Source organism: Carassius carassius, chromosome 2, assembly GCF_963082965.1.
Source record: "Carassius carassius chromosome 2, fCarCar2.1, whole genome shotgun sequence".
Lineage (NCBI taxonomy): Eukaryota > Metazoa > Chordata > Actinopteri > Cypriniformes > Cyprinidae > Carassius > Carassius carassius.
Genome location: NC_081756.1, coordinates 18,190,456 through 18,204,074, shown reverse-complemented (window position 1 = coordinate 18,204,074; position 13,619 = coordinate 18,190,456). Strand labels below are relative to the sequence as shown.

The window sequence follows — 13,619 nt, the reverse complement described above, 5'->3', positions numbered from 1 at the left end:
ACAGTATCGCATCACACACCTGCCTGACGGAAGATCCTGAGTTTTCTCCGCTGTTGAGATGCAGCGTTTTGCACGTTGTGTTTTGTTTGCCACGTATAAACTGGAGGCGACGTCCAATGCCAGAGGGACCCAATGGCACGCTGTCAATAGAGTGAGTAATGTGTTGTGTTTATTATAATCGCAACGATTATAGGGTGCATTATAAACAAATTAATTAATAACAATTACTGCATTATATTTCAGGCGTATCGTGTGGTATACAGTAAACAATGAGTGATTTACACGCGCGAGAGATCACTTCCGGCACTTTCCGCGCTTGCTCAGACTAAGCCAGAGCGCACGCACACGTCACATCAGGAAGCACTCGTGCCCTCAGATCAGTTGGACGTGGTTGTGTACAAGAGGTAAAAAACGATATAAATACTGTTCGTTTTCTTACACAAACCGCTCGTTTCATGTCTTAGGTCATCAATGTGTACTTACGATGGGGAATTGTTTAATTTGGACTTCTCTGTGTATGCTCTTTGAGGTGGTGAGGTGGTGACCATAGACCTCCATTATATGAGTCACAGACAAGAATGGTTTGACCTAAAAATATCAAAATGGGAAATACTGCGGAAACAAAGAAACCTACATCTTGGATGCCCTTGAGATAAGCTAAAACATATCAAAATTTAATTTGAAAGTGAACAATCCCTTTAACAACTCCAACTAGAGAAAGGAATGAATATAATTGTCTAAAAGACCTTTAATTGTGTTCCAGGGACAAATTGCCAGTCCCTTTTGCCACAGTATCACTTTCAGCCAGCTTAAGCTCTTTGTAAAGAGAGAAGAGTTTAGGCTTACGTACCTGAAAATAAGTGTGTTTTTCTAAGTTTGACAAGAATAAAGTGGAGCGCATCTTACCAGTGGCTAAGTCCAGCTTACCTTAAACATGAAATTGTAGTCCAGATCTTGGCATAAGAAAAAAAATAATAATGTTCCTGCGCTATTAAACACCCACCAACAACTGCCCACAGCTTGGTTCCGAGACAAAAACTGATTTTTTCATAATATTCTGTCTTACAAGTAGTTCAGAACTTCAAACTTTATTGCTATGATGCACTGGGCAAAATACAGACTTGGTTTTGGATTTTACTTCTTTTTTTTTTTTTTTGAGAGGGTTTTTTAGGATGGATAGTATTCAAATGTTACTTGAGCTAGATCAAACCATTACCAGAAACCCTGCAATTATGGGACAGTGTTGCCACCTTGTGGAACATCTGATTACTGCAAAAATAATTAAATGAGCATGTGAGACCTAAAAAATCGGGTGGTGCACGTACAGTACAAGTGTACTATTCTGCACTGTACATTGTCCCTCGCACTCACGTAAAAAGATAATTATATTTTGTTCTTTAGTCTGAGTTTTCATTTGCCATATCTGTGGTTTCTCCAAAGAGCCCTGCCTGTAATCTCGTCTATGGTGTAGGTCAGGGGTTGGCAACCTACGGCACGCGTGCCAACAGTGGCACGCAGAGGGATAATCGCTGGCACGCAAGCAATAAGGAAAACTGTATAATGACGTACAGTTTGATGTAATAACTTCTCATAGTCACACAGCCTGTTAGGAGCTACAAATACTATTAAAGTGTGAGAATTAACTTGCATGGATGCACGTGCAAACACTGCACATACTAGGTGCTTCAGATCAAAGCCTCGGTCTAACAGCACTCGTCAATGTCAAAATGACTGAGATGGCCAATCAGATCAAAGTAGGCGGGGTTTACTGTTCACAGAAGCAGAGCGCGAAGCGTCAGTTTAACGTTAAAGAGAGTGAGGTAAGATTAAGCTGCAAATCAATTAACATTAGTCAACTTTTAATAATACGTTTTACCATAGAAATGTTAAATGACCTAAAGCTATATCCAGTGATGAAAAATTTTCTGAAATATGGCCATTTTGAGAGAAAGAAAGTGGGGGGGGGGGGGTAAATTGTCTCTCTCTGCAGACAATGAAGCGATTTTGCCCCTTTGTTGTTGAGAAATATAATGTAGCGATTCAGTATGAATTAATAAAAGTAGCGTGACAACACTCTGAATGATACTTTTTGCACAGCACGATCTCAGATCTCTGTGTGCGAGTGGTGTGTGTTGTGTGTGTGTCTGTGTGTGCACGTTCATCAATTAAAGCAGTGCATTAACGTTGATTAAACGTTAAAAAAACGTTTTTTTATCGTATAATAAAAAATTGTGTATGTACCGTTTAAATACAGAATTATATCGGGGTGTGTGTGGGGGGGGGGGGGCTGTGTTGGCACAGTGGTTAACCATAAAAATAAAAAATGGCACGTCATGCCGAAAAGGTTGCTGATCCCTGGTGTAGGTTGTAGGAATCGGGAATGTGAGTGTAAAGGTCCCAGGCTCTGTCCTACCATAGCATGATAAATAATACCCAAGCTGTTTCCACTTCCTGTAATTTTCTGACATGATACCACAAACATTTATACAAACTGTATATACAAACATTTAAGTGAAATTGATTGTAATTTTCAGTGGAATGTTTCATCCTGCATTCATCTTGTGTCCTTGATTACATTTGTTCAGTCAGTAGTGTTGGTGGCATTATGAAATTCACACAACCTGATTATATTCTAAATAGTTAACTATTCCTGTATTCCTGTATCGGCTAAGCTGTAAAAATAGAGTTGCTGTGCATCAGTCAGTCAGCATAGTATTCTGAATTGAAAACTCTTAGTGTCCTTTTTATATTTGCAAACAGTGGAGAAGAATCCTTTCTGTTGAAAGACTTGAGTAGCGATATGAACAGACAGGTTGTTTATCATTATTATTATTATGAACAGGTTTTCATTGTTCACATTTTGTGTTGATGAATGTTCATAAAATTAGAACTTGAACTCTGTTGCCTCAAACTGGTCCCAAATATTGTTGCAAAATTGTATTACAATTTTCAAATAAATGCTGTTGTTTTGATCATTCTGAAGATGTGATAGATGTGATGTGAAAAGTGGCTGCAATAAAATATGTGTAATTACAGGCTGTTGAAAGTTCTGTGGATAATGGATATAGAATATAAAAACATGTAAATAACTTGCAGTTTTCCGTTCGGTTATTTTCGACAACTAAACTTTTCCATCATCCAGTGGTGTTGTGCGTTACTGTTCTGACAGCTCTAGCTTTTGTCCTCTCTTGTGGGGTAATTTAGGCAGAAATGAGGCAGCTATTGTTTGTGCTTTTACAAAAGAGCTCAGTGTCCAACCTCCTTTCAAAGAGTCAGGCCTTTCTCTTAGTGTCTGTGCATACTGAAAAGCCTCTAAGATTCTCATTGACCCTGAACTATACATATTTCATCTATAAATACGTCTGTTCAGGCCTATCCTGAACACTGTGAACAGGCCTAGAACTCGTATTTGTCCTGACTTTGTCCACTGCAGTTATAGTGATCAAAATGAGGACTTTGCATTGTCAACCTAGATTTCATACCTAATGCTTTACCCAGTTCCCTTGTAAACATTTCCTCCTGAAATCTACAGTCTGTCATATAAACAACAAATCAGTAAATATACTAAATTTACTGTTTAGTCATATTTTATACGTTTTTTGTTGTTGTTGTTGTGTTCATCCACACAGGCGGTATAAAATATTATTTCTTTTGATGTGGTGCTGTGTATAATAGCAGAGTAGAAAACGCTGATCTGTAGTAGACCGACTCACCTCTTTGCCTTAGCTAATAGAGCAAAATAGTCCCATTTGCTTTTGATGAAACATCACTTCCCTGTCATTACACCTTTATGCTTCTCAGCAATGGTTCACTGGCTGCCTCTGGTTCAAGGGAACATGGCTGAAGTTTTTTTTAAGCAAAGTGCCAAGTTCCTATGGAAACAAGGCCAAAACGAGACATTTGTCTATTAGTCCATAGATATAAATGTCCTTGTCTCTTAAGAAAACTATGTCATTAAAGCCAACCTTGAAACACCTTGTACGTTTGAATAATTTGACAGTGTTGTTGTTGATGTTGTTCTTTTTTTTCTTCATATTGTTTTGTGCACTCAACATATTATCTTCTCCCTATAAAGACACTATTTTAAGGCATTATAGGCTGGCAGCAGCTCAAAAAATTCAAGGGTCTCTTTTAGCATTCATGAAAACAAATGCATACAAAAGCTGCACTTCACATCTTTTTGAGTTTAGGACTCTTTGAAAAATTGTGATTAGCTTGTGGTAAGGAAATTGGTCAAATACGACAGAAGCTCACCAAATCCAGCTGTGTGAAAGGTCAGTTCTGTTAAGTGACTTCATAGAGTTTTAACAGAATTTTTGTGCTGATGTTTGAATTGTTGTCGATTGTACAGATATAGTGAGTTTTTGTGTGAAAGTAGCTAATTATATATATATATAATTAGCTACTTTCACACAAAAACTCACTATATCTGTACAATCGACAACAATTCAAACATCAGCACCAAAATTCTGTTAAAACTCTATGAAGTCACTTAACATGACTTAACATGACTATGAAAATTGTAGATACACAGTGAAGGCATCAAGGGCTATTTGACCAAGAAGGAGAGAGATGGGGTGCTGCGCCAGATGACCTGGCCTCCACAGTCACCGGACCTGAACCCAATCGAGATGGTTTAGGGGTGAGCTGGACCGCAGACAGAAGGCAAAAGGGTCAACAAGTGCTAAGCATCTCTCGGGGAACTCCTTCAAGACTGTTGGAAGACCATTTCAGGTGACTACCTCTTGAAGCTCATCAAGAGAATGCCAAGAGTGTGCAAAGCAGTAATCAAAGCAAAAGGTGGCTACTTTGAAGAACCTAGAATATGACATATTTTCAGTTGTTTCACACTTTTTTGTTATGTATATAATTCCACATGTGTTAATTCATAGTTTTGATGCCTTCAGTGTGAATCTACAATTTTCATAGTCATGAAAATAAAGAAAACTCTTTGTGAAAACTTTGAATGAGAAGGTGTGTCCAAACTTTTGGTCTGTTCTGTATATATATATATATATATATATTTTTTTTTTTTATTATTATTATTATTTTTTTTTTTATGCATTTAGCAGATGCTTTTATCCAAAGCGACTTAAAGTGCATTCAGGATATACTTTCAGGATATAATTCAGTTGTGAATCCTAAAAATGTCAGCAAGTCACTTTGGTAATAGATGTACTGTATAATATCTAATAAATCTTCATAAGCGAACTGTCTAACCTTGACCATATTTAGCACTCCAAACAGGACTGATAAATGTGCCAACCTGCTAAACCATGAAGGTAACCAATGATGTGAAGTCATGTAATCAAGCAGTTCACTGAACCTTTATTTCAGCCTGCACAGAGTACTGAATGTAGAGGGCTAAAGAGAAATAAGCACTGAGGGGGGAAAAAGTTGGTTTCGAGAGTGAGATAGATAGAGGAGAGCTGGGGAGGTGGAGCACTAATGTGTGTGGAATTGGAATGAGTGTTGGAGCGTTCTGCTCCTCTAAGGCAGGATTGCTTCTGATTTCTGCTCTTTCTCTCTCTCTCTCTCTCTCTCTCTCTCTCCACAGCAATATGAGAGGAGGATTTTATCACTTCTGTACAGGTGGACAAACAGTCTGCACTGATACTCCCAGCCAATAGACACAAACTCACACATACTATCTCTGCCTTCCTTCCACTCACTATGTGCCAATTGTGCAGTTTGTTTCTGGCCTTGTGTTTTGATTTATTTTATTACGGTTTTATCTCACAACCTGAGCATGTGTTAAGGATAGGGAAAGTGTAATCTAGCGGCAGTGTTTTATGATTAAAGCTGTGCATCAGCAGCAGTCCATCAGGTCAGTTGTTTCTGAATGTTTGCTGAGAAAGCTGCTCTGCTGTTTCAGTTTTATTTGTTGTGTTTCATAGGATAGACACTGATTATTTTTCTCTTGAAATGACACTTTGGTGAATAGCAGACTGCCATGCAAGAATTTCAACAACAAAAAAAATCTCTCAACTAATGCTGTAAAATATACCCAAGAGCCAATAGCATGGAAGGTTCAAATTAGCTGATTTGTATCACTTCAAATATACTCAGTGAAGTGAAAGTGACGTGACATTCAGCCAAGTATGGTGACCCATACTCAGAATTTGTGCTCTGCATTTAACCCATCCGAAGTGCACACACACAGAGCAGTGAACACACACACACACACTGTGAACACACACCCGGAGCAGTGGGTAGCCATTTTTGCTGCGGCACCCGGGGAGCAGTTGGGGGTTCGATGCCTTGCTCAAGGGCACCTAAGTCGTGGTATTGAAGGTGGAGAGAGAACTGTACATGCACTCCCCCCACCCACAATTCCTGCCGGCTCGAGACTCGAACTCACAACCCTTCGATTGAGAGTCCGACCCTCTAACCATTAGGCCACGACTTCCCAAAAAAGTTAATAATACTAACTTTAACTTAAAATTGCATATTGTGTCCTTGATTACATTTGTTCAGTCTGTATAAGTCTTTGGTATTAATTTATATAAGATAAACCTATGAGCTTCATTAAATAGTTCCCCATCTGAGAGGGTTTTTAGTGCCAGTGGCTACATAGTTTTATGCCACAGAGCTTCTCTTAAACCAGAGACAGTAGACAGACTTGTGTTCTTAGCTAAAAACTTCTAAAAAATAAATACTTATCCCAGTTTAATTATTTCCCCCAGTTGCACAGTGTAAACTGTGATTTGCATGCAGTAAAAAAGTTGAAAGAATTAACTTTCTGTACTTGTTTTGCACTACTTGAGTTTTGTATACACGTTCATTTAAAAAAAGCAGTAAGTGATCACTTGGTCTAGAGTTTTTTTTTATTTCAATGCAAATGCAAACATATCGAGATATATTGAATATCATAAAACTTTTGACAATATCGAGATATATTTTTTTTATATATATATAACGCCCAGCCCTAGCACTCGCTCATTATATACATTTAGCAAATTTTGAAAACAGAAAAAGTTACATAGTGCTGCTTTAAAATAGAGGAGATGATCAGTTCACAGCCATCTGTCACTCAACATTAATCAGCACCAAAACAGCATTTAATATTTAAATATTGTAATAAAATGCACAGAATTTGAAATCTGAGACTTTTTCATGTCAAAAGTAACAAATTACAAAGATTATTGCAATTTATTGAATTGGAGGCGCGCTACAATGTTCCGTTGATTATCTGACAGGCTAGAATGATTTTCGGGATTTATGAATCGATATCGTTTCATAAAACTGAGAATTGATTAAAATTGAGAAATCAATATTTTTTTTCCCCAGCCATAATTTAAATAATATTCCAGCATTTTTGAGAACTTGCTGGTTTGTCAGTGTACTTGTGTAAGCTTATGAAAGCAGTTGATAAACAATTGAGAAGAAAAAATAAAATGCTTCCTGGAAAGAACATGCAGCGATACAGAGCTCTGAGCCAACTCTTGAACACTAGATTGCAGCAGTAACTGGCCTGTGATATTCAGTTTTTGAGGCATAAATCGGTTCGGACCATCTCCAGACATGACCTTACCTGTCAGAGCTGATGGCCCTCTTGCACAGCTGTTATTCTGTTCTCAGAGTAAAAGGAACCGCTCTATTCAAGCCAATTGAGGCGTATTGTCTTAGCAGACATGGTTGGAGCCCAGGGGAGCTACAGTTAGATTCAAAACAGGAAAGGTTGGTTCTCTGTGGGTTGTGTTGACTGATTGAAAGCCAGTGTCAAAGTTCTTCCTCTGAAAACGACGGTCTTATTAGTCATATTGTCTTGTAGAATCATATACACTGTCAGACCACATTGCCCTGTCCAAAATAATTAGAGTATATACTGTAACTGTCATCATCCTGTCAAGATTTCAGGATTGTTAAGAAAAGGGGCTAGAAAAGCTGTTTGTGAGATGAACTATATGGATCACTGTGGGTAATTCATGTGTGCAACTGTTGTTTCAGCAGATACTGTAGTGCAAAGTAAATACTCCATGCTAAGGTTAGGCTATTCTTAGAATAAATGCTACTGTGCCAAGAAGTTGCTTTTTGAGTCTGAGGAAGGATGGGAGGAGAAACATGAACACTGTACTTTCCCACGATAGAAGAGGTAAAAATAAGTGCCCTCATATGACAGTATAGGCCTAGTTATTTTTTTCTCTTTCTCTATGTTCTCAGTTCCTCTTATTAATAAATGTTATGACAGTATAAGGTCAGCTTCACACATAAGCCACACATATTCATATTTATTCCCATTTTTACAGATTTCTGTGGAAGGATATAGCGGCCTGTTTTCAAAAGGAATTGCAAATCTAGCATTACCGTTTGAGTTTTAGCTTTCGTGAACGCACAGTGACTGACAAAGTCCTTTTGCAACTGTACTGTATTTCCCATGTCTTAAGAGTTATGAGCCTGTCATATTTAAATAGCAATATTAATTACCACGTCTGCTTTTTCACTCTCTGTGTGTTGCAGTTGTAATCTGTCAAACTCAAATGGAATCACAATTCCTTTAGCATTTAAATTTCTGAAGTCCTTACATAGAAACCTATAAATAAGTGTCAGGGGTGGGACTATACTATGGGGCTTGTTTGTATTGGGAGGTGATGTCACTGACAGATGATTGATCCTGGGTCTCATTATATCTTTGGCACCTCACACAATATCTAATTCCTTCATTTTTACCCCAAATGCAGCGACTATATCCTGCTAACAGCGGGACCCACAACGATACGCACAATAGGTCAATATTCACTATTAATCAAACGCTTTTCATAAAGGAAGTTCCAAGACCACAATCAATTCATAATCACTTTTGCTGGGCAGTGACATTGCTGGACATATATTACTGATTGAGTTGGTTACTCCCCGTAACCATTTTATAATTTATGACTGTTATTTTAAGGATAAATTCAGTGTGGTGAACTGGAAATCACTTTTTTTTGGCTCTACATGGTGCCTCTTTCCTATGTAGTGCCCTGGGCACATGTCCAGTCACCCATTTGGTTAAAACAGCCCCAGAAGATCCACAGATGTATTACGCTGTAATAAAGTATAAATCTGTCAGTATGAAAGCTCAGTGCCCTAGTGTAATGCTGATTTTCTTACGCGCTGCAGACACGGGATGTGTAAAACAGCCTAAACCTTGTAATTTAGAGATAATGAGTCACCATGTTGCAGCTCAAAGTGTAATTCCAACAGTCACAGAGGTTTATCCTCACTCTGTCTCCACAGTTTGCCTGTTACATTTCTGCACCAAGTCTTGTGTTCAGTAATTGCTAGTCAGATCATAAACCTGTCACTGATTTTCATCTCTCCTTTTCTCTTCCTTCTTTTATTCTGTAGGTCAGTATGGAAAAACCCTGAGCAAGTATATTCGACATTACGAAGGCCTGTCCTACGACACAGATGTCTTACACAGCAAGCACCAGAGGGCTAAAAGAGCTCTGTCTCACCAGGACCAGTTCCTGCACCTGGACTTCCACGCTCACGGCAGGTCAGTCAAAACTGTCTTGCTCTTCCTGCTCAATTGTTGTGTTCTGGTCTGGAAGAATGGATGTGTCTTGTTTTGTTTTAAAGGGGTCATATGATGTGACTTCAAGATTTTCTTTCTCATTGGAGTGTTACAAGCTATTTGTGAATAGATAAGATCACTAAAATTGCAAAGACTAAAGTCTCAAACCCAAAGAGATATTTTTAATAAAGGTTTAGACTCAACCACACCCTCCTAAAATGCCTTGTTTTAACACGCCCCCACATGTCTATGTCACGTTGTGGGAAGATTTGCAAAACGCCACCCAAATGTTCACGTAAATAAAGAAGGCGTTCATTTTTATTCTCGCTGTTGCCGCCGGCGCCATGTTGTGGAGACGCTGTTTCTCAGTGAAGGCGAAAATACTTCGTTTGGTCTTTCAAAATAGGACACAACTTGAAATCAGTGGTTAAGTTGTATTTACAACACTGTTCCAGAACAGTTCAACCCAAATCAACCCAACCCCCAGTTCAACGAGGCCGAAGCCAAAGCCAAACAAAATGAAACACCGGGCCTATTTTTCAGCCTTGCTGAGCAGAAAAAGACCTCTTTTTTTAAAAACATTAGTATAGTGCAGATCCCAATTTGAACACTGTTTGAATGTTATAGTAAATGTATTAATAGAGCTGTTGTAGGGTAATTATTATTATAATTATTATTGTCTTAGTTTTTTATTTTATTTTACAGAATGAAAGTTAAATTACAATACTATCACTTATGAATATCGATGGAGTTGTTGCTTTTTCACTGCTTTTATTTTGGCAGAAACCCGCAACAAGATCTCTGTGCTTCTTTTTGTTGACAACAGATATTTTGTTTGTCGCACATATCACATTGTCACATGCCTTTAAAAAATTCACAAATATCAAAAATGTTGCTGAGCAACTGACAAGCTTTGGCGTTTGAACCCTGGTGCCGCAAGCTCGCGCTGTCAGAATGCATGCAATTTGCGCGTGCATTAGAAAATATAACATTCTGCAGTTTATTTACTAATTGTTTGAGGTAATTCCGTGATTTCAATCATCATACAGTAACCCAACCACCAGCATCAGCCACCTCTTATTCTCATCATATATTAGATGCAGCACTAAACAGTACTTCATGCTTGTAATGATTTTTGCATCTTTCTCTGATAATTGTAAATACTTTCACAGTCCCGACATGTTTGCTGCATTAGTGCATGACTTTATTTGATTGCATTAGTCATTGTTCAGTACATATTATTCAGCCTTTTTTGCTTATTCGACCGAGCACCGAAAGAGATTCTTTTGCTGTTTTCGGCTGAATAATTTTGGTTGCCGAATATTCGGTGTATCCCTAGTTTACACATTTAAAGGATTTGCCACTGATTCAAATGCGAGTTTTGGGCAGTCACAGTGTAGAGTAGCGCTTGCTGTTTGACGTTTCTCAGATCACAATAAAAATATGTTCCCACTGGATGCATATCTTGCGTTCTGTGAAAATCCTGTATTTTTTCCTTTAGGATTGACCCTCGTTTTTTGTGTTCTACCTGAGGTTACACTTTTTGCAGAGCATTACAGAATGATGGAGACCCCCAGTGATTCAGCATTCCAGGCAATGCAGAAACAAATTGACAAACAGCCCGCTGACAGAAATCTTCTTGTTTCCATGGTTTGTGATCATGTCTTTAGCATTGTTCTGTTCACGGATGGTACGACTGGTGCCTCTGAGGCAGTGTAGTAATACGACCAGTCAGCATTTACACAGGATATGATTTGCACTATTCTGATACCAGATTTTGTCTTACCATGATATACATTACCCTTATATTTTTATGACATAATATCTCCGTAGTAAATAACCAGTTCATTGCTCACTGTAGTAACTTTAATATAGCTGCCAGCTTTATACTCTACATTCCACTCTATATTAAATCCACAGATTTCATCTGACACAAACGTTATTTGTAGACCAGTGGTTCCCAACCTTTTTCAACTCGCAGCCCACACAACCACACACATATGTTTGCACGGCGCACTGCAAAAAAATAAAAAATAAATTGACCCCGCTATTGTTGGGTTATTAACTTATCACTAAGAAGCTAGACTGTTAACTGTATTTATTGAATGAACTAGGGCTGTGCGATATGGACAAAAAAAATCTATCGCGCTTTCTTTGATCAATTTTGCGATTTAGATTTAAGTCAAAATAATCACTATAGCAAATTTGTAACAAAATTTCTAGACTTATGGCAAAAAATATAAATAAATAAATCCGGTGTCCAGAGACTTTTTTTTTCTTTTTTGCTCATTAATTGTAGCGGTTCCTCAGGTGTTGAAATAGATTTGTTATACATTATACCTGTTCACATGTACTCCGTTTGCATTGCGTATACAGTATGTGTAAGCGGTGCAGAAGCAGCAGATAGAGTGCATTAATGTAACGCGAAAGCACATTAAAATAATGCGCGAGTGCGAATCTCTCTGTTCGCACACAGATTTCCTTTGCTCTGTCACAAAACCAGACGTGCTTGCTCAGATACACGCTGCTCTCGCAAGTCTCCTCTCACTTAAACTGTGTCCTGTGCACTCTCTCTATGCGCATGTGCTAGATATTAATTATTTTCGCACATTTTATTTCTAGCCTTTTACTGCCTAAAGTGTGAATGCTTTGATCCATTAACATGGGCTCGGAAAAAATGCGCATCACAGACAGTGTGTGAACCTGGAGTTAGGCATATGCCCGGTCAGTTCTGTTCTCGCGCTAGGCATGTTGCATTCTGATTGATTGGATCGGATAGCATACCGCGGGAGGTCAGGGCGGAAAATCGTGCTATAAATTGCTACAAAGCGTGATTTTATGACGATTTCTATTAATCGCACAGCCCTAGAATGAACTGGCAAATAACCGAAAATAACTTGGGCTGGCACTGCTCAGCAAAACGGGAAAACCAGATCCAGGCAGAGCTCGGCAGCGGGTAGACAGTCAGGGGAGCAAGCGTTCAGGAGGGAACATGTTGACAGCCATTTATGCATATTTGAATTTGTTGTTCTGTAGCATAAAAAATATTAGCAAAAATATTAATTGGTGGTTTATTCTTAAACCAATCAGCGAGCTCGAATAGTGAAAGCATTTCAACCTGCGGACCACAGGTTGAAAAGCACTGTTGTAGACTTTATTTCACTACAGGGATTTTAGAAAGATTAAATTTTCAGTCTCTGAAAAAGTAGAGAAACTGATGAAATTGCACTGGATTTTCATAAAAGAATTATTGCAGGTTTAATACTAGTTACCCTCTACAGCATCTGTGGCTTGATGTCAATTACCACAGAAAATCATTTCAACTTGTACCTCAGTTTGAATAAAAATGATCAAACGTGTACAGCCTCTCCCCATGAAGGTCTTTGTGCATATTTATTGTAGGGTTTTTTTTATAGCTTATATTTTCGTTAACATTCTTACATTAATTATTAGTTTTAAATATAACTTGATCTGTCCCAGTATGCTCATACTGACAGCAATTTGCAGCAACAAAGTGACAGGATATGATACATTTTAACAAGAGTTGGTGTTTTCTTTGACACAAGCAAAAGATAACATTGGCAAAGAAAATAAGTTGAGCAGAGCTCCACTGCAAATGACTAGCGACACATTAAATGTGGCATTTATTTACTCCATTTAAAACTTACCCCAATGGGCTTCAATTGTAAGTGCATTACTGTGAACACATTTTTCCTTTGTTTTTATAAACCAAGGCATGTGTAAAAAATATATCTTTTTTTTAGCAACTTTCTACAGATGCCTTTCAACAAAGCTTAAGTTTATTCTACTACATTCATTTATCCAGTAATAATTCATCAAGGACTTGTGATTTCAGGACTTTTAAGGACCATTAAGTCTTTTCAGTATATTGTGATGGATTGAACGAATTGAATGAATTGAAACCAAACATGGAAACAATTAGCCTTGTTTTATTAGCCTGTACTGTACTGTTGGGACTTGTAAGAGATATTTTGCCCTTCAGTTTTCTCGGCCTCCCTTTTGTCGGCAGTAGTGTTCCCTTCTGGGGGTTCAGTGCCTTGCTCAAGGGTCTCACCTCAGTCGTGGTATTGAGGGTGGAAGAGAGCGCTGTTCATTCACT

The 13,619-nt window shown here is 38.2% G+C and overlaps 1 protein-coding gene across 1 annotated transcript in view; it reads left to right on the top strand.

The window, feature by feature from the left end:
* LOC132105277 (disintegrin and metalloproteinase domain-containing protein 10-like) overlaps nt 1-13,619 on the top strand; it is a 94,230-nt gene that overhangs the window by 11,921 nt on the left and 68,690 nt on the right. Inside the window, exon 2 of the mRNA XM_059510436.1 lies at nt 9,331-9,481. Coding sequence (XP_059366419.1) covers nt 9,331-9,481 — 151 coding nt within the window. The remainder of the gene's footprint in view (nt 1-9,330; nt 9,482-13,619) is intronic.